Below are 25,734 nucleotides of genomic sequence, written 5' to 3'. Positions count from 1 at the left end.
CGCACAGTGTTTCTCATGTTCGTCAGCGCTGTTTCATCTGCCTTTAAACTGGTTTAAATCACTGAGACATTTGTGTTCCTCGCTGAATTCAAGCGCTCTCACTGGATCTCGTGTCTGAGACCGATCAGAGTAAACGCGTCTGCTCGAGTGAGCTCGCGCTGCGCTGCCGTTTGGACTTTGAGCCGAGCGGATAAACGGTCCGTGTGGCGCGCGCGGTTCAAATGAGATTCGTTCCGCTTTTGGCGCAAAAACATTATCGAACATTTATCGAACTCTTGATATCGTTTTATCGAAAAAAATTATATCGCGATAATTATCGTTATCGTTTTATCGCCCAGCCCTACGTGACAACACTACCCCAGAGTTAGATAAGTCCATACATACCCTTTTCATCTCCGTGCATGCCGTAACTCTGTCTGACGCACCCACCGCTAGCCTAGCTTAGCACAAAGACTGGAGGTAAATGGCTCCAGCTAGCATACTGCTCCCAATAAGTGACAAAATAACACCAACATTTTCCTATTTACATGTTGTGATTTGTATAGTCACAGCGTGTACAAATAACAAGGTCACATGAGACACACTAAGCTAGGCTAACGGTGGGTGCACGGAGATGAAAAGGGTATGTATGGACTCATCTAACTCTGGGGGATACGGTGAATAAGCTAAAGTCCCAAAAAGTCGGCGTGTTCCGTTAAGGGATTTTTATCCTTTTTAGTGTGCAGCGCTATAGAATCACCAAGCATGCCATTTTTGGCATCCCTCTGGTTAAGACGGTTCAGATAAAGACTAATGAGCTAATCAGTAAAGGATGATGGTGCACAGAAGAGTCATACCTGCTGTGTAACGGGTGGCTGTGATGGACAGTGTTGTAGCCGTAGGACTGATGATGGTGTGTGAGAGGCATTTCATACTCTGACATTGCCATGACTGGTCGACTGTGCCAGTTTCCCGAACTAACTGCGATTACATGAAGATGAAAGGAAATTAATGAAAGAGAACCTCATGTAGATAACATTGCTGTTCAAGAGAGAAGAAAATTATTCTGCATTCAAGTCAACCAAAACACCCAAGGTTTTAGACTAGCTAGGCTGATTAAATAGCCGATATTTTACCGAAATACCTCCTTGGCAGATTTAAAAAAAAAGATGTCCATTAAGACACCTTCAAATCTACCAACCAATAGCTTTTTTTGTAATAAAAATATTAAAAACAGAAAATGTTTACTATCTATGTAAATATGTAAAACACGTGTTCATTTAAAGCAATTTTGTGAAAGCCTCATTTGCCATCAACAATTTAATAATTGTGTGTTCACTAAATATAGGCATCTATATTTGAAAATAAATGTTGATATAAATATTTAAAATATAAGAAGTACATTTGAGGGATAATAATTTTGATTGAAATAAAATCCTTCCGTCTAAACAGTAAGAGAACATTGCATTACTGATAAATTGTGATCAATTGCTCTGATAATAAGGTCACAATGAAAACCACCTTAATGGTCCTAGAATTGGCTTCTTTTGTCTTATGCATAATACTTTTCACGTTGGTGTAAAATATTCTCGAGATTCACAAATTTAAGATGCCCGTTGAAGCTCAGAAGTATTTGTAACAAGAGGAAACAGGAGGTGTTTTTATGCATCACTTCTCACCTGTTGAGTATGAAGCTGTACTGTCACTGCGTACATAACTTGATGACATGGTTCTGTAGCCTAGGTTTTGCTGTGGCCCCCTGTAGGTATCATACCCAGATTGTTTGTTCTGTCGGCTGTACCACCCACGCAAGTGTTCCACCACTTCAGCCCTTTGCATGTTTCTGGCAAAATTCTCATTCCTGGATGGAGGACGGTTCCTTGGTGGCCTTAACGTGGCATAAGGGTTATGAGCCAAACCGTCCATCTCATCATGGCCGTAGTTCCCATGAGGGTCATGTCTGGGGTAGGAGGGGTTAACATTATAGTGTCCCTCCATCTCAGTCTCATACATATACGGTCCATTTGGATACACTTCAGGTTCCACGTACCGCGGATATCCAGTGACGTAATAGGCTGTGGTGGTTGGCTGTTGCCGAGGATGGGATGTATAACCACGCGAGTCATTCTGTGCTAGGTTAGGCATGCTTCCAGTGTTGGCGTATATGTTGCCCTGCCTCCTCCGATGCCGGTTTTTGGCACGGGAATGGCAGCCGGGTACAGAGTACTCCACGCTGGACTGGCTGGTGTAGGAGGAGCCATCGTCAAGTATTTCAGAGCTGTTGCTTCGACGAGGAGAAGAGATGGTGAAGACAGGCTCGGATGGTTCGCTTTCCGTAAGGAACTGTGTCTGAGATTCCAGACTGCCACTGCGCTGCCGATAATGAGTGCTTCATGCAGGAAGAAGCAAAATAATTCATGAAAACCTTATCGAAATCATAACTAAAAATAAATGTAATAAAATTAAAATGACTTAAATAAAACAATTGTATTTACAGGAGACAAGAGATAGTTCACCCCAAAATAAAAATGTTGTCATCACCTACTCGCCCTCATGTTGTTCCAAACCTGTAGGAGTTTCTTTGTTCTGTTGAACACAAAAGAAGATATTTTAAAGAATGTTGGTAATCAAACAGTTGACGGTGGCCATTAACTTCCATAGTAGGGAAAAAATACTATGGATGTCGATGGCTACTGTCAACTGTCTGGTTACCAACATTCTTTAAAATATCTTCTTTTGTGTTCAACAGAACAAAGAAACTCATATAGGTTTGGAACAACTGGAGGGTGAGTAAATAACGACAACATTTTTGGGTGAACTAACCCTTAATATGACCGAATAATGTTTCACACTGGTTTGTGGCAATTTTGCAATACACAATTTTTTTACATTTCCAGGTTTCTCAAAAGCGGAAGTTGTCATAGTTGGGTAAACTTCTATAGCGGTAAATGAGAGACTACATTAAAAAAAAATTTTTGTGTGTTCCCATAGGCTCAAATAGCAAACGGAAAACCCCACAATAGTGTTTTCACAACTTTCAAAAAGAGGGGGAAAAAAGAGAGAGACTGATAATGGCAGTCAGAAGAAACATGCCATTTTTACTGTCACTCCCATAGCAGCTTGTACCGGTATTAGAAAAACCCTCAAAGCAGCATTAACTATATATATTATATACTATATATATTAACTAAATATATATATATATATATATATATTAAAAACTTTCCATGATTTACGGTATCATCACATTCTGTGAAAAGGGTCCATTAAATATTTTAGAACAGAGCAAAATAAAAATAAAAAAGACAGCTTTTTCAAATCTACACATTTCCATTACTTTTCGAAGCCTGGAAATCCCTGACATTTACAGAGTAAGGAACAAAGTGTTCCCACGATCATGGAAAGTCTTTATTCCTTAACAATTGTCACTCAGGGGGCATGCTAGTGGGAGGGTGATGAAGAAGGGTTGATTGTGTACTGTACCTGAGCTGGATGCTGCTGTAGGCGTTGCGGGGAAGTTGCGGGGTGGGGGGCATGCTCCGCGAGTCTGAGGGTTGCCGTGAGGGTTGATGGTAGGGGCTGCTGTGTGTTGATAAGTTGTCTCCATGTATATAGGTCACAGGTTCTTGGACTTCGCCATAATTTAACCTAGAACACAGATAAGAACAACACTTTACCAAACTTCCTTCTTGGGCGGAGTTCTTACCGCATACAAAGCCTCCAAGGAAGTACAGAAAAACTTTTCACACTATACCACCCTTGTACCTAGTTAGATCTAATACAAAAGCTCATTGGTTTTTAAGGAACAAATGATTAAATAACAAACGACTGAATTACATCTCAATTTACGGGCAGACTTCAGCCGTTTGGTCTCATTGAACTTCCACCTCACTGGCTCATTTTATTAACGCCCGTTGTCCCTGTGAGATTTTCCAGAGCAGCTTTCCTGTGTGCTTATGGCCCTTCCGCCCCCACTTTGCGATTATTGCTAGAGTTTTTGCAGTCAAGCAGTGACATGCTTATTCCTGGGGCACTATTTTTAACACTGTGAGTGTTTGGGCTGATAAGAGGAGACTGTGAAGGAAGAAATCGAGGCAAGGGAAGACTGGAATGCAGGGCTGATTCCTTGATCACAGGTCTCTACTAGCTCAACTGGCCCAAAAGTAAACAACGGCCAGAGGCAGGGAAAGGTAAGAAGTGCATAAGCTTAATCCTAAAGAGCTGTGGTTGGTGGGCCTCTCACCTGCTGTAGTTCTGGTGGTCGTCATTTCCGTGATCTGAATTGCATGATGCAGTGAAGGAGTTTGACGAGTTAGGACGTGGAGAATACTGTACTGAACGTGAACGTTGTCTCTGCGATGGCTCATCTGAGACAAAACAAGTTAACAAGATGAAGAGAGTAGCCGCCGAGTCTAGCCTACAGCGATAAGGGCTTACGGGTATTTATACACTACTGTTCAAAAGTTTGGGGTCAATGAGATTTTTTTTTCAAAAGAAAATAATACTTTTATTGACAAAAAGTAAAGACATGTATATATTCCAAAATATTTATTTTTCAAATAAATACTGTTCTTTTGAACTTTCTATTCATCAAAGAATACTGAACAAATTTAAATCAGTTTCCATAAAAATATTAGGCAGCACATCTGTTTTAACATTGATAACAACAAAAAATATACCTTGAGCACCAAATCAGCATATAAAAATGCATTCTGAACGATTATGTGACATTAAAGACTGGAGTAATGACTGCTGAAAAAAGTTTTTTTTGCCATGCAGCCTTGGTGAGCATAAGAAAAAAAAGACAACCCCAAATTTTTAAACGGTCGTGTACCTGAATTAAACACCAACAGTACTCACCATCTTCCAAATTTAGGCGGTCAGAAAGGCTGTCAAGGTTCATATCATCTGCAAAAACAATTAAGATTATAATGAACATTTCCTTGCCACCATGATCCATTACTACAACTAGCCTAAAACATTAAATAAGTAAAGCATACAACTATAACTGTCAACAGAGAGCAAAGTTTACATACGCAGTATAAGCATGCATGTTTTCAGTGTCCCACATATTTTGACCAATACATTTATATAATCATGAGTAATCGTTAAACCAGATATGCACCAGCAATGATGACGGAAGCTCTTTGTGTGGGCTCCTTGCCAATCTTCACTCTGTAACCATTAATCTCATTTTCAATCGCCTGAAGTTTTTTGGTAGCATCCTGAAGGTTTCTCCTGCGTTTCTTCTTCACAGTTTTACAGAGCTCATCTTCATAGGCAAGTTTTTTCGCTGCCTCCACAATCTTCTTCTGGAGCGCAAAGGAGCCCTCCATGTTTCTCAAATGAGGGTCCTGAAAGGGGAAAAAAAACATTCAATTAGCATAGAAGAACACAAAATGCGAGGAGTTCTTGCAGTATTTCTGAGAAGAATGAATGAGACAACCTACCGCATCATAAGGGAAAAGATCATCCAATTTGAAAGCAGTTCCCATGCGCCTTCGAACAGTGGGGGGCTTCTCTCCTGATGCCAAAGGATACTCCTTAGGTAACACACCGGTCAGCTCCTGGTCAAATAAAAATAAAAAGCAAAGAAAAATCTTAAGATAGGACGATTTAAATTGACAAACTTAAAAGACTGTATGGATATATGACAAGCCACTAACAGCTTCCCGGAGGCAGATTCTCTTCAGCTCTTCTTCTTTTAGTGCCAGAATTTCCTTTAAGCTCTTCTGTTTGTTCTTCAGTTCTGCAATCTTCTCTTTCTTCTGTTCCTCATTCACATCATTGTCAGCAGAATCTAAAATGAAAGCAAAAGCAAGCTCAATCATGATATCAGTTCGAACGACAAAGTTCATTAGGCTGTTCTTGGAATGAGTGAAAGCGATTTTCTTACTGGAAGAGACCAAACTTCCATTGCTGGCCATGATGAGCTTGTCTTTACTCTCCATGCTGACCAGCTTACTGTTCCTTGGAGCTCCAGTCTCTGAAAGATCCATGGCAAGATCACCCAAACTTCTTGCTGTAGTTATTTTAGCCTTTAGGTCAAAAAAGAAAGTAGAAGAAGAAGCGGTTATGACATCATCTCAATTAATTTTGCATGATATCAGCGGAGAGACAAAGCAATGATTTGTGCATTTCTGAATGTATGAGTATTACGTATTAAAGATGCACTAATGCTAATGCATACTCACTTTACTCTGTTTGCGGTCCAGGTAGAACTGGTGTTGGCTGATTGCCATTACCCAGATGGTTTTGATCAGAGAGTGGCTGGCATACCACGTGTGGATGACCTGACCAGACTGACCAAATGTGCGTCTAGAAGCTGTTCTTCTATGGATTAACACATGTGCACATTGAAGTCAACCATAAATACATTCCTCATCCTATTTAGTGTCAATGAGAAAGTTAGTTTCTGTAACGAATATTTTTGCATGGTATTCAAAGATAAATATTATATGCTTAAAAAGGTTGATTTAGTCAAACTAAATAGTTCTTAAATTGATAAAACCAATAAAATTGAATGTCACTACATAAAGCAGTTTACTAGGTTACCTGATATTTGATACCAATTGACAATAAGGCAGGTTGGTGACACTAGTACGGTTACAATGTACAGTGGTGATATCATCTTTGTTTACAGAGCAACCCCAGCCCGTATTACTACTACAGCGTAAAGTGACCGATTGCTTCACTGCTTCAGTTCAGCGTTGGAAACCCATCAGCTACGTCAAAAAGGCTTTGCATCACAAACATTTACTTAGTCTATTCAAAGGCCATGTCTTACAGTCTGAAGGCGCAAAAATAATGCTGAACGTTTTACAGTAAAAACAAATCAAAAACTGTGCTCATTGAGTGCTTCCGTCTATCTCATTCAGGTTTGTGTCCTGTTAAAGTATATTAAGGCTCAACCTAGTGTATAGTTGTGTCATTTTCTCACCTTTGAGGGTCGTTGACCTCTACGGCAAACTTCTTCTCACGGAAATACAAGTTTTCAAGCTGTTTCCACAGAAAGAGCTACAGAGAAAAAGGGAATAAGATTTAGACAAGAACTATATTAGGAACACAGAAAAAAAAGCATTTATTTTCAGTGAGCATTCATTTCTATGATTTGCATATTTCTTTGTGAGATTCATCAAGAACTTTTACATCCTTGTATTTCAGCTATTTTTCTTTGCGTTCTCTGTCAAATCGGGGGAAAATGCATTATTAATTCCTAGAAACAATATATGCTGAATTCGCTCACTAAAACAATGACTAGATCATATGGATATTGATATATTTAGCTGGAAGCACGAGACAATTGCTTCAGGTATAAACACAATACAATCTAAACACGACAGAAGCAAAGCGTACACTGAGCTTGCACCTCAATTTTGCCCTAAAGGGAGAGCACTGAAAAGCAGGTCTGTGGTAAATACATGGCCAAAACATCTGCCATTCATGTGAACTATCCTTTCAGAGCTTTTTTCTAGAGCTCCGTCATAGCTTTTCCCAGCTTAGGGCAGGGAAAGTACAATATCCAAATACTATCAGCATGCGGGGGTGAGGATTTACTAGGAATGTTAATAAATGCTCCCTACCAGGTACTGCTCCAATGCACCACCGAGTAATATGCATGGAAACAATATGATCCGAGCATGGATCGTACAATAGATTTGACTGCTAAGAGCATATTAAAACTTAACATATTTTTGACAGTCATGTTTAAAAACACCAAAACTAATAATGACAACTTATTCTAATTTCAAAGAACTTAAAATGGACCTTACCAGATCAGTTAGTAAGCCTGTAAAATCCCTTGATAGTTGGACAGGTTTAGTATAGTCCTGATCTAAAGTTTCCCACAGTGTTGTGGCTTCCTTGAACAATACTCGCTTGTCTGCTTTCAAAGAGACCAAAAGGTGTTGCAAGAGTTTCAGAAAAAATAGCCCCGCCTCTTCCCTCCCTCTTTCTGTGACATCACTAGCACCTCACTCTGCTCTTACTCACCTTGAGCAAGACTTCTCTTTAAGTACAAGTACTACTCTGTTTCCGCCAGCCAACTACGCCATTATCTCTATGAAACTCTCTAACTCACACATGTAATTAAACCTTCGCAACTTCATTCTTTCTTTACAGTCACCTCCCTCTTACTCTGATACTCGCTTCCTGTCCTTGTCAAACCAGACAAACAGGTTAGTCTCACTGAAATACGCACACATAGAATGGCATTCCTCTTGTTTCATTTTGGGAGGGGATTTAGGGCATTGATCATAATGTACACCCTTCAATAGGTATTCATTAAACTGTGTTCCTTTTCCTGATGGGTCTCATTTTTACAGTCTGAATCTTAATCCATCACCTGTTTGTTTGGATGCTCGCTCCCTTACGCTTCCCAAGGCAAATATGCAAGGAATCTACTAATTTCTTGTAATCATTAATGGCTGGCCATGGCACTCTTCACCTCCTGGTGAAAACAGCATGCCTCTCTCACAGTGACTAAATAGCCAAAGCGACAGCAACAGGGAATGTCTCACTATCTGACAACATGAGAGTTCCCTGACCTTTCTGTGACATTTAAAACAAAACCTAAAAGTATATACTTCTTATGTCGAAAGGTGGTACTGATTACTTAAAATAAGCAGTATAAACACACGACAGACCCAAAATATTTCTTTAAGTCATACTGGTTTATTATTACAAAAACATGCGATAAACCATTATAATGTATTTTTTTGTGACACAGAAATACTAAGTGCAAAATCAGCTAATTTAAAACCAGGACAGGGTAAGAGAAAACTATTGTTAATACATGAACAGCAGTCATTTAGAATGCTGAGTAAGATAAGCTATTTCAGCATAATTCTTTTAGCCAATTAAATAAGAGATAACTAGATAAAGTCTGAGGGGAAAATGAGAGCATGCAAATGGAAAGACAATGGGAACAATCCTCAACACCTCAGACTGTCTGTGACTGATAAAGCAAGACAGGCAGGCACATCTGGGCAGTTGGAAGAAGTTAACTAAAATAAATTTGAAATTACATTAAAATGAACAAGAAAAAAAAAAAAAGAAAAAAAAAATAATTTAATAAAATAATTTTAAAAATGAACACGTAAAAATGGAAAAACTAAAATTTAAAAAAAACTAAACTTTTTTAAAGGAATATAATTTTAAAAAGCTTATTTTATTTAGTTAACTTGCAGACCCAAACCCTACAGATGATGTATTCTAAAGTATCACTGATCTTGATGTAAATGTAACATGTGATACCAATTAGCACCAGAGATTTGTTTAGCACCAGTATCAAAAATTGTGGATTCAAATCGGCATTACACGCATCTAAAAACAGGCTCATGCATCTGGATGTGTCAAAGTATTATTTTATTATCATACACACCTTAAACTCATTCATGTCATTTGGATAATGATGATGTAGTGGATAAATATGTTGGGAATATTGACACACCCTCATGATGCATCACTAGATCTTCAAAATAAGCTGTGTTCACAGAAGTGAAATGCAGTTATCTGTCCTTTTTTGGAGTGGTAAATCCATAAAAATAAAAATAAAAACTGTTAGGAAAATACAGTTGTCAATCTCAAAAACCCTGACTATGTGAACCTGGCCATGAAACATCAAACGTTACTCAAGAGCACAGATTTATGCAAAAAGAAAAGAAAAAAAGACTAACGCTTCAGACAGTAAGGGAACAAATTATTTTAAATATAACAAAGAAGCCACACCAGACACCACCAATACACATGATCCAACATGAACTCATGTATGAAATGCTGTTTCTTTCAAGGCACGTTGCAACCAAAAACTGTATTGCCTGGCATAGTCTTAAAATCTCTAATGCGTCTATGATTTATCATCACCATATTTACAGACAATCCATATGCAATTGTCAGCGTTGAATTATGACTCAAATCTATTCTGCATCCTCCTCTCTCAGACAAGATACACTCATACACACACAATCCCTATGGAGGTAACCACAAATAAATAGTAAACTGTTTAGAAAGAAATATGAGCGAGCAGCGCTTGACTTGCAGGTTTTTACTTTTCAGGTAATACTTTATTAATTTGCTTTCAATTTAGAAAACAACAGGTTATCTTTATAATAATAATCACATTTGCTGCTTTTATATTTTAAAAAGGAATCCCTTGCAAGGGGATCATCAGATTTTGGCAGCAAAAAGTTTGAAAGATCCTGCATTAGAGGATGTCCCAGTGAAATAATATACAAGAGCAGAGCATTCAGTGTAAACACAACCAAAATTGAGAAATTATTAACCAACATCTGCTAAGCAATATGTCAAGATCTACAGAAATGTTCCTATTCAAAATTGGGATAAAACTGGGGACAGACTAATGACTGGAGTTTTTTCATAGGGCATCAGTTCAGAGCCCGGGAAAGTTCAGACAAAAAGTTTCAGAGCTTCTTTTAATACTGAAGACTCCCAATAGCTTTTGCCTGTGGAGGAGTTACAGCCGCGAGACCCCTCGCTCTCCTTTATGGCCCCCTGCTAGGCTAATTGTGTTTTATTGCTTGATCAATTGTCTGGCCTGAGTGAAATGCACAATGGCGGTCAGATTTGCATAATGAGCCCGGCGTGCTGGAAGAAGATCGGGGGGCGGGCGGACACAAAAACTGCCCTCTTGGCAGGAAGCACAATCAATACTGGCCAGATGATGGGTTGCACTCTGACAGGGCCTAGTGTACTTTCAAAAAGAGACAGTTAAAACACTCAGTCGAGTGGGAAAAGACACACAAAAAGGAGAGGGAGGGAATGAGAGAGAAGATGAACAAATGTGTTACCTTTTGTTGGTCATGGTACCTTGTAAAAATGTGAATTTTTTGTGCATCTATGAATATATATATATCAAAGTATCCTGGTAATACTAGCCTATATGATAGATTCACTGTACCACACACACACGCTGTAAGTATTCATGTCCACTATTAACCACCACAGTACCACCACATTTTTCTGTTAAGACAAAATGAGAAATAGAAAAGATTTCTATGTTTACTCTCTAACCCTCAAGTAGCAGTCTTAGTTTTGCCAGGAGAAGAGCTGATTGGGGTTCTGTCAATGGAGCCAATCCCCCTTCAGACATCACATTGCTGGCATCGCTCCAGTTCCTGCTCCCCATGAAGCTCCATAATTACACCCTCCACAGGGAGGGGCTGGTGTTCATTGCAGCCATGCAGCAGGGTTACAGAGTGGGACATGCCCATTAACACTCTGGCATAGCACTGAATATACATACACACCCAGCTGCATCCTACAAAGCATTGGTGTAATGGATGCCAATTAACAGACACTTTAATCAGTGAGGTTGGGGTGAAATATAGAAGTCCTCATAAAAAAAGAGCAATGGTTACTAATCTCTCATATCCTTGAAATGTGATAAAAAAATGTGGTAAATAAGAATGTTCATTAAAAATGCCAATGAACACAAAATGAAAGCTAAGAGATATCTCAATATGACATTTTGGGGAAAACCATATTGCACACAAAAAATCCGATTGGCTGACTTGGCACAACCTCTGGTATTTAGGGTGCACCAATCCACTTGGAAAAAAAGGTTTACAAGGTACTGGGTTAATACTATTACTGCTTCTAAGGATGAACTAAGCAATGGATTTGCCAGCTTAATGGAATTGAAATTGGAAGTTATTTCACATTTTTTAGGCACTTGGTAGCAAGCAAACTAGAGTAGATGTCCACAAGCAGAATTGTACACTACCGTTCGAAGGTTTGGGGTCGGTGAGATGTTTTTAAATGTTTTTTGAAAGAAGTCTCAAAATGCTCACGAAGGCTGCATTCATTTGATCAGATATTCAGTAAAACAGTAATATTGTGAAATATAGCTGCAAGCAGCAATCACCGGGGCCAAGCGCAAGCAAGACGACAAGACATGCCAAAGTGGCTGGGAGTGTGAGACCCACTGCAGCAAGGAGCAATTAAAGACATTTGAAGATGAATTTTGGCAAAATGGTTGAAAAATCACATACAATAACTAAAAATATGATTATCACTTTCGACCAATAGGTGGCGCAGTTACGAAACTGATGTGATGTGGTCAGAGTGAAGTGACAATGACACATACAAAGTTTGGTGTCAATATGTCAAGGCATTGCAGATATAAAGCCTGAATAGTCATTTTGGCATCATGCCTCAACTTTGCCACTGCGGTATACGAAAACGGTTTTGTCTATCGACACGAAATCCATAACTTTTACTCGGCACAGTCTGGAGATGACACGATCCGATTTTGGTGAAAATCGGACGTTCGGTCTAGGAGGAGTTCGAAAAAGTAGGTTTTAAAAGAAAATAAAGATGGCGGACAGGAACTTTGATTGACTATGGCAAAATTGGTATCTATGTTTTCAGCATAACCCAAGGAATCTATTGAGATCAGTGTCATTACTATAGGCAAATTTATTCAAAAGTTATTAGCATTTTTGGAAATTTCATTATAACTTTTGACCAAAAGGTGGCGCTGTCTCATAAATTTTTGAGTACTTTTAGGGCGTTGTACTGATGACCCATACTGAGTTTCGTAACGATACGTTCATGCGTTCATAAAATACAGCATTTTAGCACATAATTCAAAATGGCCGACAGCCAAAATGGCCGATATGGGAAAATTGGATATCAGTCAACTCAGCACGATGCCCTGAATCTAACGAGACCACTTTTGTGATTTTTGGACAAACCGTTCAGAAGTTATAAGCAAAAACATAAATTATTCATATCTCCGGACCAGTAGGTGGCGCTGCGCCGAAACGCAGCAAGTAACCTCAGGTCATGCTTGTGACGACATGTACCAAATTTGGTCTGAATCCGATAAAGCGTTGTGGAGATACGGCCTTACGTCTGTTTTTGCAAGCGCTACGTAAAATTTATTTGCGCGGTATTCGAGAACGGTAATTCGAATCAACTTGAATTCCATAACTTTTGGTCGTCATAGTCTGGAGATGATCTGGTTCATTTATCGTGAAATGCGGAGCAACGGCCTAGGAGGAGTTCGAAAAAGTAGGTTTTTCGGAAAATTCAAAATGGCGGGAAAACTATTATGACGGAAAATGACGTCATAGGGTGCAGTCGAATCGTCGTGAGCTCAGGAATCAGAGGAAAAAAGAATGTTGTTTCTAGCCCTTGTGGTTCAAAAGTTATTAGCATAAACATGAGTGAAACTTTGGACAGCTGGTGGCGCTAGAGGGAATGAGTTGGAGACTCCAAATTTGCTATGGTGATAGTTCAGGCTGTCCTCTATCACTGTGCCAATTTGTTTCCCGCAAACGGTTCTATAGGCTGCCATAGACGCCCAGTCGGAAGAAAAAGAAAAAAAAGAAAAAGAAAAAGAAGAATAAGAACGGGAACAGATACAATAGGTGCCCGCACCTTCAGTGCTTGGCCCCTAAATATACAATTTAAAACAACTGTTTTAATACATAAACTATTCCTGTAATGGCAAAGCTGAATTCAACAGTCATTACTTCAGTGTCGCATGATCCTTTAGAAATATTCTGAAGGAATATACAGGGAGAATTTTATTTTACCCTCACAATAAAAGGGTAAATCTGGCCTTGGTGGTGTAAGCATTAAAGGTGACCTATTATGCCCATTTTTAAGATATGTAAAATAAGTCTCTGATGTCCCTGGAGTGTGTATGTTAAGGTTTAGCTAGAAATACCCCACAGATAAAAAGTTTTTAGCATGTTAAAATTGCCACTTCTTGGGGGTGAGAAAATGTGCCGTTCTGGCGTGTATCCCTTTAAATGCAAAAGAGCTGCTGCTCCCGGTCCACTTTCTAGAAGACAGCAGAGCTTCATGAGCTCTATGGCAACAAAACAGGACAATCTCACACATTGAAAATGTCAGAAACTGTCAGCAGTGTTCAGCTCGAGTGCGCATTAACGTCTTATCCATAAACTCTCTCTTTCCCTTTCATTATCAACATACACAGCGAATTACACAAAAAAACTCGTTAGAACAGTAAACAAATATATACAGGCCTTATTCTTTTTCAGGGGTGCTTAATAAACTGGTAAACTTTATATCCGTAAAACAACTCCGATAAACTGTAATAATGTGACCGCTCTCCCTTTCATTGTTGCCGTGACCAGTATCCGGAGACTCTAAACTGGATCCCAACTAGTTGGTAACTCCTCAAGTAACAACTTCAACCACGGTGTCCTCAGTGACTCTGCCGGGAGTCTATAGGGGCTTTCGCACCGGATAGATCTAAGAACTAACCACCAGGGTGGTTCCCCGAGAACTAATAATTCCCATAGGAACGTTTTCTGGTTGCATTCGCACCACCAGTAGGAACTCTGAAGTGACATAAGTTTCTGGTTTCCCACTGAAGCTAAGCGGGGCTGAGCCTGGTTAGTACCTGGATGGGAGACCTCCTGAGAAAACCAGGTTGCTGCTGGAAGAGGTGTTAGTGAGGCCAGCAGGGGGCGCTCACCCTGTGGTCTGTGTGGGTCCTAACGCCCCAGTGTAGTGACGGGGACACTATACTGACAAAGAGCGCCGTCCTTCGGATAAGACGTTAAACCGAGGTCCTGACTCTCTGTGGTCACTAAAAATCCCAGGATGTCTTTCGAAAGAGTAGGGGTGTAACCCCGGCATCCTGGCCAAATTTGCCCCTTGGCCTCTGTCCATCATGGCCTCCTAATCATCCTCCTATATATACTAATTGGCTTCATGACTGTCTCCTCTCCACCAGTGAGCTGGTGTGTGGTGGGCGTTCTGGCGCAATATGGCTGCCGTCGCATCATCCAGGTGGATGCTGCACATTGGTGGTGGTTGAGGAGATTCCCCCCTTCAATGTAAAGCGCTTTGAGTGTCCAGAAAGGCGCTATATAAATGTAATGAATTATTATTATTATTATTATTACTAAAAGGAGTTCCTAGAACTAAAATTGTTTCTACGGTGCGAACGCGCCAAAAACCGGGAGCCTCCACCAATAGTTCTAAGAAAAGGTTCCTGCGGTGCAAAAGCCCCTTATGGAGACTGTTATGTTCCTTGGTACATCCAACAAAAACATTATGTTTTTCGGCACAGACATTGTATATCCCCAGCTGCTACAGCGAGTAAACAGAAATGGTGGACTGCTGCGGCTCACTTAGAGCGGGATCTATGCTAATAGGGCAGATCGTCACCAGTCATGGGCGGAGTTTCCCTACTCTTGCATAAGAACAGGGGGAAATCTAGAACCAGGCATTTGGAGAGATTGTTAATTATTTATGGAGATTATAAAAAAAAAGTATTGGGTGGATTTTTGTAATTATATGCTTGTTTACACACATCTGTGTTCAAACACCTTATAAAAATGTATTCAGCATAATAGGTCCCCTATTCAGATAAATACACCCCTAAATTAGGAGTTTGAACCTAGAAAGAACCATAGAATTTTCTTCATTACCACTGTACTCTTGCTTACTCTTACTCACTGTGTACTGCTCTTAGCAAAAAAACAAAACAAACAAACAAAACAGCAAACCTTTCGTGGCTTGAGCTTGTCTTGAAGGTCGTACTGGCCAATGCCTTTGTAGCTAATCCCCAACCACCACGGTATGCCCTGTTTGTCCTGTAAAAGAAAATAGTTGTTGTTGTTGTTTTTTAAAGGAGAGGTAATTACTATTTGCTTTTGTCTGGCGTGGTAGAGAAATAAAAACATCAAATTGGTCCAACCAACACAGCCAGTCACATACAGTAGCAGTGATTTAAACAGCACTGTTTGTTCTCTAGAGACATTTCTAATGAACTAAGCACAATTATAATTCAACCACACAGTGGATAATTATTTAACCAATCATAAATCAAGTAAAGGACATACTAATTATGTCAGCTTTAGTATTTATAATGTCTAGATTTATGTCCTTAAATACCACATGCTAAATCAAACCACATACCTTCACTTTGTAGTAATGAACTCCATATGCAGGCAAGGACTCGACTAAGGTCAGATACCTGTTGATTGAAGTTACAACAGTCCAGTAAATGACAGTATAGTACAGAAAGTTAATAAGATAGTGTTTCAAACAAAAACAACAAGGATGAACAACATTTTAACCCTAGTTAATCATCTATAATGTGTCACTGACAGTAGCGCTACAAACTCCTGCTGCTTTCACAGTGAGGGACAATGTCAATATATCAATGCCGGAGCAGAAATCAAGCTGACAGAAATGACCTTGTCTCATCCCAATGAGCTAAAAATAAAGTGGGACAGTGTGATTAGACCGGTTGAAAGCGGTCACTTTCAGTAATGTGGTCTAATTAATTACAGTTTCGCTCTTCCACAAACAACTGTGCAGCAGTTCTCAGAGGTTGGGCAACAAGCTCAGTCTCGCAGTTCCTGTATGTACTGTACATTCCTTGAGGTCCTTTATTTCAGGCATATCAATTATTATTGTACTTACCGTACGATAGCCTGTCCACGACTGAGTCCTTTTAGCTTCTTATAATGCTCGATTACTTTATCTTCACTAGAGGGCAAAAGAGAGAAACGTTACCATCCGCACAATTGCAACAAAATAATAACTGAGCATAAGACCAATATGTGAATGCGCCATTTAAATGACGAGGCTAGTCAGACTATTAACTAGTCAGATATTACACAAGGTGCACCCATGTGTGAAATACCATCTGGCTGGCTGTCCAGTGAATCACACTCACACACTGTTTGTGGCAAATTATCCTAATAACTGGTTCGCTTCCTCAAACACATATACACGCACACATACGCTAAGTATTCATGTCTACTATTAATATGAAACAGCAAGAAGGACATTAATATGACAGATGAACATTACAGTAATTGTACACTAATAAAATGACAAAATATAGACAAATTTATTTATAAACTAACACAGCTGCCTCTTAAAAACTTGAACTAACGCACAGCTGTTTCCTAACATACTCATTCCCACTCACACACTTCAATAAATGCTGTCAGTTAACTGGTTTACTGTCTTACTGCTCCCAACACTCAATACCCATTGATTAAAGCTGCCACATCAATCCTTTTAAGGTGGTAGACTTCAACATCTAGACGTCTAGGGTTACAGTAGCCAGAGGCCAGGCATCATTAACAAGCAAGTTAATTAGCAAGGTTTGTTTGAAATAAACAGGCTACAGCTTGCACACTACAACCTGGCTGCACTAAAGTCTGAGTTTCAAGACTCATAACACATATATTCACACTTATGGAATATGTTGGTTTTAGACTGAATAATGTTCTGAAAAATATGATCATGATGGATACAATCAAGTCTCGCCAACATAATTTTCTTCTCAATCTTGCGTTTTACTCTGAAAAAATGGCATATTACAGAAGATACCTGCCTTTATTACAGAAACAAAAATGCAATCTTACCAGAACGCTAATGATGGGTGCTCCTTTAAAACCGCAGTAGGGAAAGCGGGAAGCTTTTTTAAGTCTGATCTTGTGCTTTCATCACTAAAAGATTGAAACAAACAAAAACATCACTAACTGTGTTAAAATGAAATACTTCCTAGCTAAATACATGCTAGTGCATAAAACACCAAACATGGTTGTACCGTATGACTACAGTATCAAGACTATAGTTTGGTTTCATAGATTTCAAACAAGAATTTCTTTTAAAAGACTTGCTTCATCAAATTTCCTTTTAGGCATTAAAAGCAATGTATGAAGTGTTTGTTTAAATGAATTAAAAACATTTACTGACAAATTTTTTTGAACATATTTTCCAAAACACACCCTTAAAAATCGAATTACAAACAGTCTATACCATACGAAACCGTCAATACCATCAGGAAAGCTAATACATTTTCTTATTTAAAAAATTTATTATAAACAGTCGAGTGCAGTTACTTGAAACATTGAAATATTACATATTTTTACGTTTATATTATATTTTTATAGAGATGACGTTTGCTTGAGAAGAGCATGTTTCATTCTTTTGAAATAGAACTAAGGTGATAAGTGACGACACAGATTGACTGATGTTTGCATATTTTTCTTTTAGAGCTTCTTGATGTTTGAGGAGCACACCATTTTTATCTTTTATCCATGCTGGAATTCCTTTCCAGATAGATGGGCTTCCCATTGCAAACAGCTCTTACACTTTAAACCAATAATTAGTGTTTAAAATACAAATCATTATGAGACCTGCATTTCTTTCTATTCTGCATCTTGGCTTAGCTTGACTTTTTATAGTCACTCAGAGCAGATATTTAAAGATTAGATGTAAATGTAAAACAGATTTCCCATGTAAGGTTTAAAATTTAAGCTGAAGTTAGTGATAGTGATGATATAGTACTTGAGCTAATAGCATCTTATCTCAGTGGAGAGACTGTACTATACTTCAATGTCAAAGTCTGTTACCTGAATATACAGTTATAGCATTTCAATTACAAAGCATGTTTAAAGTAATAGTTCTGTCGTATACTTCATGCTCATGTTGTTCCAAAGCCGTATGACTTTCTTCTCTGAAACAGAGCATGTAATTGCATGGACAAATGGCATCTACAGAATTTCTATTTAAATTTAGCAATAACTAAGGAAAGACATTTCATTCAATTCATAAAACAGGACAGCAATGTTATAGAAAACCCTCATGTCATTTGTTTCCAGATATCTGACCTGCTCAAGCGAGCTTTGATCTGATCTTTTCCAAAACCATGTTGAGAGAGTGAAGTGGGCGATATTGTTTTTACAGGAAGCAATTACCAGAAAACCAAGGGGCAAAAACTGATCTAAATGTGCAGAACACTTTAAAACCACAACATCTGAGTCAGAATACTTTGAAAATTAATTGAAGACAAAAGGAAACAGGTTACAGAATTGATAATGTAAAACCTCTCTAGCCCCGCTTATCAGCCCATTAATACCTTGCTCGACTAAGCACCACTATATTCCCTGGCGCTCTTCCCTTTCCAAGCCAGTTGGTTCTGCAGTTCAGCGATTTATGATAAGTTTGAAGGTATAAATCTAGCAGGCTGGGTTGATGATGTGGTAAAATACAGTAAGCTGGTTCCCTGAGAATGCAATGCCTTGTCAGCAATCTGGAATTCATTATGCTGTCTGCACTATCAAAGAGTTGGCAAGGAAGGGCGGGCACATTAGCTTAACCCAGCACAAGCAATGCATGGAGGAGTTAGAGCCATGTGTCAGCTTTTTCAAGAGTATACATAGAGTGCATAAGTGCCCGCCCACTTTATCACTGGCGTTGGTTCCGGAAGTATTTTTTCCATTTGTTTTTCCTATAGGGATTTTTGAAAGATTTCTTTTTAAAGCCATGATCCAAGCAAACTAGCTCAGAGGTGAATCACAACATTACAAACCTTTACTCGAAGCTCAACAAATCTGAAAATTGGACAAAAAGACAAAAGGTAGAAAAATGTGTACGTGACTGCTTTAAGGTTTGGTTGTGTCACGCGGACATTGCGCAGACAGTCGAAGTATACTTTGGGCTTTAGTGAGGGGAAGAACTACTTTCCCTCACTACTGAAGCTAATGACAATCAAATAAAAAACTATAGAGAAATATATAAATATTTAAATCTGTTGATCATATATAGAGAAACATTATATTTTAAAGTTAATTTTAATATATATGGCTTCAATAAAAGCATATAACAATGATTAACATCTTCTGAACACAGAGTAGATATATATTTTAAGGCTTATAAAAGTTATCGTTAAAAACTAATTTCATTATGGAGAAAATGTGTGGAATTTTTACTTCCAGAACCCGACTACTGCACTCTACAGGTCTTGATGTCAACGTCCTTGAAACGTAAGTGATTTCTACTTAGAATTCAGGTTCAACAGGATCAAGGTTTTTCATAACAGTATTTAAAAAATAAGTGATTAATATTTATTTTAAAAGTGACACCACTTCTTAAACTTTCCATATTCTCTCTAAAGAACTAGGAAATACTAGGAGGGGATTGTATAGGAAGAACTCGAGTGGTTGCCCCTGACATAAACTGCAGACAGATGACATCAGCATCCTGCATGACGCCCTATGTCTGCCAACGGGAGATGTCTCCACTCCCTTTCCACTAACATCTATGCAGTCTTAACAGAGAAGAGGAGGAGTGGTAGGTTTATATGAAGAGGCGTGGGGGTCTTCTAGCTTCCTACATAAACTTAAAGCCCTGGGCCTCCAAATGCAACTGCTCTGGCTTTATGAGATCTGGGAGCTTCATTCACATGAAATAACAGAAATTAGAGGAAGAGAAGGTCTGGGTTTGCTGATGTTAAGCCCACTTATATTATAAGTAATGATACACTGCTACCAGAACTGCTTAATTATGTGCCAGCAAATAAATAGTGAAGGGCATATCAGACATAAAAATGTACTAACATGACCCACTTATATCTTTAACCAAAAACCTAACATTGGGAATAGACTACCATTTTAAATGTTTGGGGGCTGTAAAATCGAGAGCTTTTTTTAAAAAGTATCTTATACTCACCAAGGCTGCATTTATTTGATCAGAAATAAAGTAAAACAGGAATATTGTGAAATATGATTACAATGTAAAATAACCACTTTCTTGAATATTTTTTAAAATGTAATTTATTCCTGTGATGCAAAGCTGAATTTTCAGCAGCCATTACTCCAGTCTTTAGAGTCACATGGTCCTTCTAATATGCTCAAGAAACATTTCTTATGTTCAATGTTGAAAAAAGTTAAAGGGGTCATGACATGTTTTTTTTTTATTTTATTATTATGTTCCCTTAGGTGCAATGATAGTATTACTATAGTTTTTTTTACAAAAAACTTTTAAAATGTAGTGATTTATGACCTTTTCCCACCCTGTTTCTCATCCTCTGATTCAAACAGTCTGTTTTGGGGGTGTTTCCCCTTTAAGAGTTCAGTGTTAACGCCCACTGTTATGATTGGCTAACGTCAGTGCCTATGCATCAATTATTAACGCCCCCAGCCAGAACATTTGCGGATTCGGCGTAACTGTTTAATAGCGGGTGATGCATGCGAAGCGATGGCTCTTGCAATGATAAAACCTTATTATGTTTGAGCCGGAATCAGAGGAAAATGAACGATCACCACAACAACGAAGACTGGATCAGCCCGTGTCCACATGGAAAGTGAAACTATTTTGAATTAATAAAAAAAAATTAACCCGAGACACTTGAAAACGAATTATTGTTGCATAATTATCCTATAGCTTCATTTGCTAACAGTTTAACATTATTTAACTAATTCCAAATGAAATGATAGGGTGTACCACAGACAAAAATGCATGCACAGACAGGCCATCTTTGAAGATGCAGCATTGATAAAGGCAACATTTTTAATTTTCTATCACATGTAGGCCTACTAGAAAGGCGACATATTTTCAAGATTCTCTTATACAAATGTGTTTATATTAGCCATGGTAAAAAGTAAGTTTGTGTCGTCGTTATTGAGCCCATAGTCGCCACGGACTTATCTTTGAGCAACCGTTTTCTGGCAAAGCCAAGCATCATATTGGGATTTTTTCCTCAAAACAGTCATCCTTAAATGTATAGAACACTGCCGTGACTGGGACGTCCGCAAAAAATAAAGTGCATCCATTTTTCCCTGACGACTGGATCTTTCAGCGTATTTAAAAAGTAGTTTAAAGTTTTAAATACATTACTTACAGTTTGCGTCGTCGTTGTTGAGCCCAGAATAGACGGCACGGACTTATCTTTGAGCAACAGTTTTCTGGCAAAGCTCAAAACAGTCATCCTTAAAATGTATAGAACAAACGCTTAAACTAACACTGCCGTGACTGAGACGTCCGCAAAAAATAAAGTGCATCCATTTTTCCCTGACGACTGGATCTTTCGCAGCGTATTCAAAGATGTAGTTTGTCCACAGCCAGGAACAGCACATCTGCGGCGTCGTAATCTCCCTGTACACAGACCCACTCGCTGTCCGTCGACTGAACACTTGTGAGGCGCGCGGCGCGCGGGCGCGACAACGATACGAAGTGAGCGTAGTTGTCTTGCGCTTTAAGCGTAGCTGTCTTGCGCTGGAGGCGGTCATATGCAAACGCTGGTACGTCACTTCGTACCGTGACGTCACTTCTTACCATGGATCCAGAACGAGCTGTATTTAGAGCTTGATTAAATAAATGATTCGTTTATAATGGGGAGGACGTCTTAAGCTATGAAACTTGCAGGACGTTTTAATGGTACAAAGACCTCTTATATACCAAAAGATCAAGGCAAATTTGGTTTCTCATGTCATGACCCCTTTAATGCTTAATATTTTTGTGGAAACCATGATACTTTTTTCAGGATTCTTTGATGAATAGAAAGTTCAAAAGAACAGAATTTATTTGTAAATCCTTTGTAACCTTGCTGAATAAAATTATATTAAAAAAAAAATATTATGCCATATGCCTAACATGCCACCCGTGTACTCAAACCTCCCATTTCCCAACAAGCCCTTTCAATAGGCTATGTCCCTTCCAGTCCATTTCGACAGAAGCACGTCGAAGCACAGAATGAAAACAAAGCTTGTCAAGCCATTTCACGAGGCATTTAACAAGTTACCCACTGCTAAACAAAAGCAGTCGTTGTTGCAAGGTAAACATTTTCAAAGTAAAAAAGGGGCTGTTTGCACACCTCTGTTCTCACTCTGCTCAACAGTGGACAAGCTCTGTTTCCCCAACAATGAACTGCAAGGCTACTGAGAAAGAGTGGTCAACACATGTTCAAACCTTGCTGACCAATTCACCCCTTTCATTTGTTATGGTTTCGTTAACAGATTGCTTTATCCCAATGCATCCCATTCACTGCTTCAAGTACATGTTAACAGACTACGACACAAGCTCACAACAACTAATCACTTGGAGTAAACCTCCTGAAAATGTATGAATGGAAAACTAGGTAATATGCCAACTGGCATGATGATGACTGTAAAAATGTGCTTAGAAAGTGGGCAACATTTATAAACAACAAAAAGCTCTGAATTGAATTATGCTGTCGTACATGAAATGCAACTGTCAAGGGTCCTTTTTTAAGAGTTGAGTCCAGAAATATCTAAGCCATGGACATATACGTCATCACATATATTGACTGCCAGTTCTACTTCACTCATTAGCCTAAATGTTTCCTTTGGAAATGATCAACACAACCTGAACATTAACTCAAAAATGCTTACTTTTAGATGGATCTAACTCGCAAAAACAATTCCACCACCACCAAGTTGGATGGACACTAATTTTAGCAATACCAATAAAAATAGAACATGACTTTTTTTTTTTTTTTGCATTTATTTTGTAAGGTATGATGGAATTTATAATCAATTGAACACCAGTCCAAAAACTGAATGTGGCTGAAAGTTTAGTCTGGAAAGGAACTGACTTTTAATTGAGTTATGAATGTTATGTAATTTACAGCAGTAATAAAAGTTAACCCTTATGTGCTGTTGGGGCTGTTTTCAGCCACTATGGGGTATTTTTGAGTCTTATTTTGGCCATAACTTTTTCCGTGTTTCAGCAAATGGAATGATTTTTGGTGACAAAGCTTATTTTTACACATATTTTAGGAAAATGCTTTGAAAATTTTCAAAAACTTAACAGTACACTCTGGGCAAATTCACTACCCTTTCGTTATGTTCGTGGCTGAAAACAGCCACTACTTTAAACTGCTGTAAAAATTGATCAGATAAATATTTTTTTGCCATTTTTTTTGCATAAATCTATTAATCAACATCAGTCCTGTTCAAAACTACTAAATGTTTTTAAAAAAATTAAGATTTTAACTCTTTAATTGCCAAATTCATAAATTATGTCACTGATTTGGGAGGGGAAAAAACACAAAATTACTTATTTTCAATATAAAATGTGATTGTGGACTGGATTTTTTTTAACCTTTTATCACAGTCTTGGACATGTCAAAGATTAGAAACAACATTGGTTTTGATGCATTGTTAGTTTTTGTGCAGCATCAGATTTAAACTTTTTCTCCCTCATTTACTGTTTGTGGCTGTTTTTGCCCCATTGACTTCCATTATAACCACATTTTTTGATTGCAAAGCCATGACACCATAAAATCATGCATTTTTGATTGTTGGTGGTTTTCCCTGTTGGGAAGAGGTAAAATTTTTACTGTTGATAACCAGGTGGCACCATTAACCCTTTAGGTAGGCCTGTGCAAAAAAAAGCTTAGTTTCTGGCTTTTACATGGAGTTATATGGAGTATAATAGCATAATAAAGTAAGTGTGTGTGTGTGTGTGTGTGTGTGTGTGTGTGTGTGTGTGTGTGTGTGTGTGTGTGTGTGTGTGTGTGTGTGTGTGTGTGTGTGTGTGTGTGTGTGTGTGTGTGTGTGTGTGTGTGTGTGAGTGAGTGAGTGAGTGAGAGAGAGAGACCTCACCTTGATGCGTCTGAGAAAATCAAAATATGCAACTCAGCTCTCAGAACTACATGGAGTAAACAAAAACAAAAAAGGTGTATTTATGCATCTGCCTTTTGATGGTGAGAAATGCAGACTAAACAAAAACTAAGCAAGTGGATTTAAACACTTGCATGCAAGCCTGCTGGTCATTTGATGGTGAGAAGAGCAGCAAGCAACATGAGAAAGGGCTTGACTTGTAGTGAAGTTTTAGAGATGATTCTGCAGCCTGACCCTCCAGCGAGCTGCAGGATGTATTGTCTTCTCCCTCTGACACCACAGACTCAGGAGAGGCAGATCCTGATTTGGATGTGGCACCCTCATCATCCTCTCTAGCTTCCACTGAAGGCGAGGAGGATTCGGAGGATCCTGGGTCTGGGTGGATTGGGAGAAACGGCGAAGTGTGGTTTTCCACCAACGCGGAGACAACTCCCTTTCTTCAGCCTGCCAGAGGCGTGACTTCATGGCCGACGAGATGATTGACCTCATTGTCAGCATGACCAACCTCCAAAACGCAGAGCTCTGCTGATTTCTTGAATCTTGAGAGGGACATGGTGGCTCTAAAAATCGCACGACCACTGCGATCATCCCACAGGCAACGTGTGGACTCCTCTCTGGACCTGTAGACACCGGCCATAATCAGTAGCCCCATGTAGGCACGGAGATCTGTGGAGTCCACCCCGGTCCAGTTTCTCATTGTGCGGCGCCCGTAAAAAACAGATTGAACACAGAATCAATGTTCTGGACCCTTGCGATGGCATAGCGCGTCGGCCATGAAGTCACGACTCTGGCAGGCTGAAGAAAGGGAGTTGTCTCCGGGTTGGTGGAAAACCACACTTCGCCGTTTCTCCCAATCCACCCAGACCCAGGATCCTCCGAATCCTCCTTGCCTTCAGTGGAAGCTAGAGAGGATGATGAGGGTGCCACATCCAAATCAGGATCTGCCTCTCCTGAGTCTGTGGTGTCAGAGGGAGAAGACATGCATAATCATCTCTAAAACTTCACTACAAGTCAAGCCCTTTCTCATGTTGCTTGCTGCTCTTCTCATCATCAAATGACCAGCAGGCTTGCATGCAAGTGTTTCAATACACTTGCTTAGTTTTTGTTTAGTCTGCATTTCTCACCATCAAAAGGCAGATGCATAAATACACTTACTTTGTTTTTGTTTACTCCATGTAGTTTTGAGAGCTGAGGTGCATATTTTGATTTTCTCAGACGCATCAAGGTGAGGTCTCTCACACACACACACACACACACACACACACACACACACACACACACACACACACACACACACACACACACACACACACACACACACACACACACACACACACACACACACACACACACTTTATTA

The 25,734-nt window shown here is 39.1% G+C and overlaps 1 protein-coding gene across 3 annotated transcripts in view; it reads right to left on the bottom strand.

The window, feature by feature from the left end:
• The window catches only part of frmd4ba (FERM domain containing 4Ba), a 56,900-nt gene that overhangs the window by 6,487 nt on the left and 24,679 nt on the right, over positions 1-25,734 (bottom strand). For all 3 annotated transcript variants that reach the window (XM_079627501.1, XM_079627502.1, XM_079627500.1), the window contains exons 8-22: positions 17,370-17,453; positions 16,414-16,479; positions 15,904-15,961; positions 15,492-15,578; positions 6,920-6,996; positions 6,174-6,312; positions 5,876-6,017; positions 5,646-5,779; positions 5,430-5,546; positions 5,105-5,333; positions 4,840-4,887; positions 4,223-4,346; positions 3,463-3,627; positions 1,659-2,368; positions 837-960 (exon numbers count right to left, since the gene is read on the bottom strand). In XM_079627501.1, the coding sequence (XP_079483627.1) occupies positions 837-960; positions 1,659-2,368; positions 3,463-3,627; positions 4,223-4,346; positions 4,840-4,887; positions 5,105-5,333; positions 5,430-5,546; positions 5,646-5,779; positions 5,876-6,017; positions 6,174-6,312; positions 6,920-6,996; positions 15,492-15,578; positions 15,904-15,961; positions 16,414-16,479; positions 17,370-17,453 (2,304 nt within the window). The remainder of the gene's footprint in view (positions 1-836; positions 961-1,658; positions 2,369-3,462; positions 3,628-4,222; positions 4,347-4,839; positions 4,888-5,104; positions 5,334-5,429; positions 5,547-5,645; positions 5,780-5,875; positions 6,018-6,173; positions 6,313-6,919; positions 6,997-15,491; positions 15,579-15,903; positions 15,962-16,413; positions 16,480-17,369; positions 17,454-25,734) is intronic.

The sequence above is a fragment of the Phoxinus phoxinus genome (genome assembly GCF_949152265.1).
Source record: "Phoxinus phoxinus genome assembly, chromosome: 11".
Classification (NCBI taxonomy): domain Eukaryota; kingdom Metazoa; phylum Chordata; class Actinopteri; order Cypriniformes; family Leuciscidae; genus Phoxinus; species Phoxinus phoxinus.
This window is presented reverse-complemented; position numbering and strand designations above follow the sequence as displayed.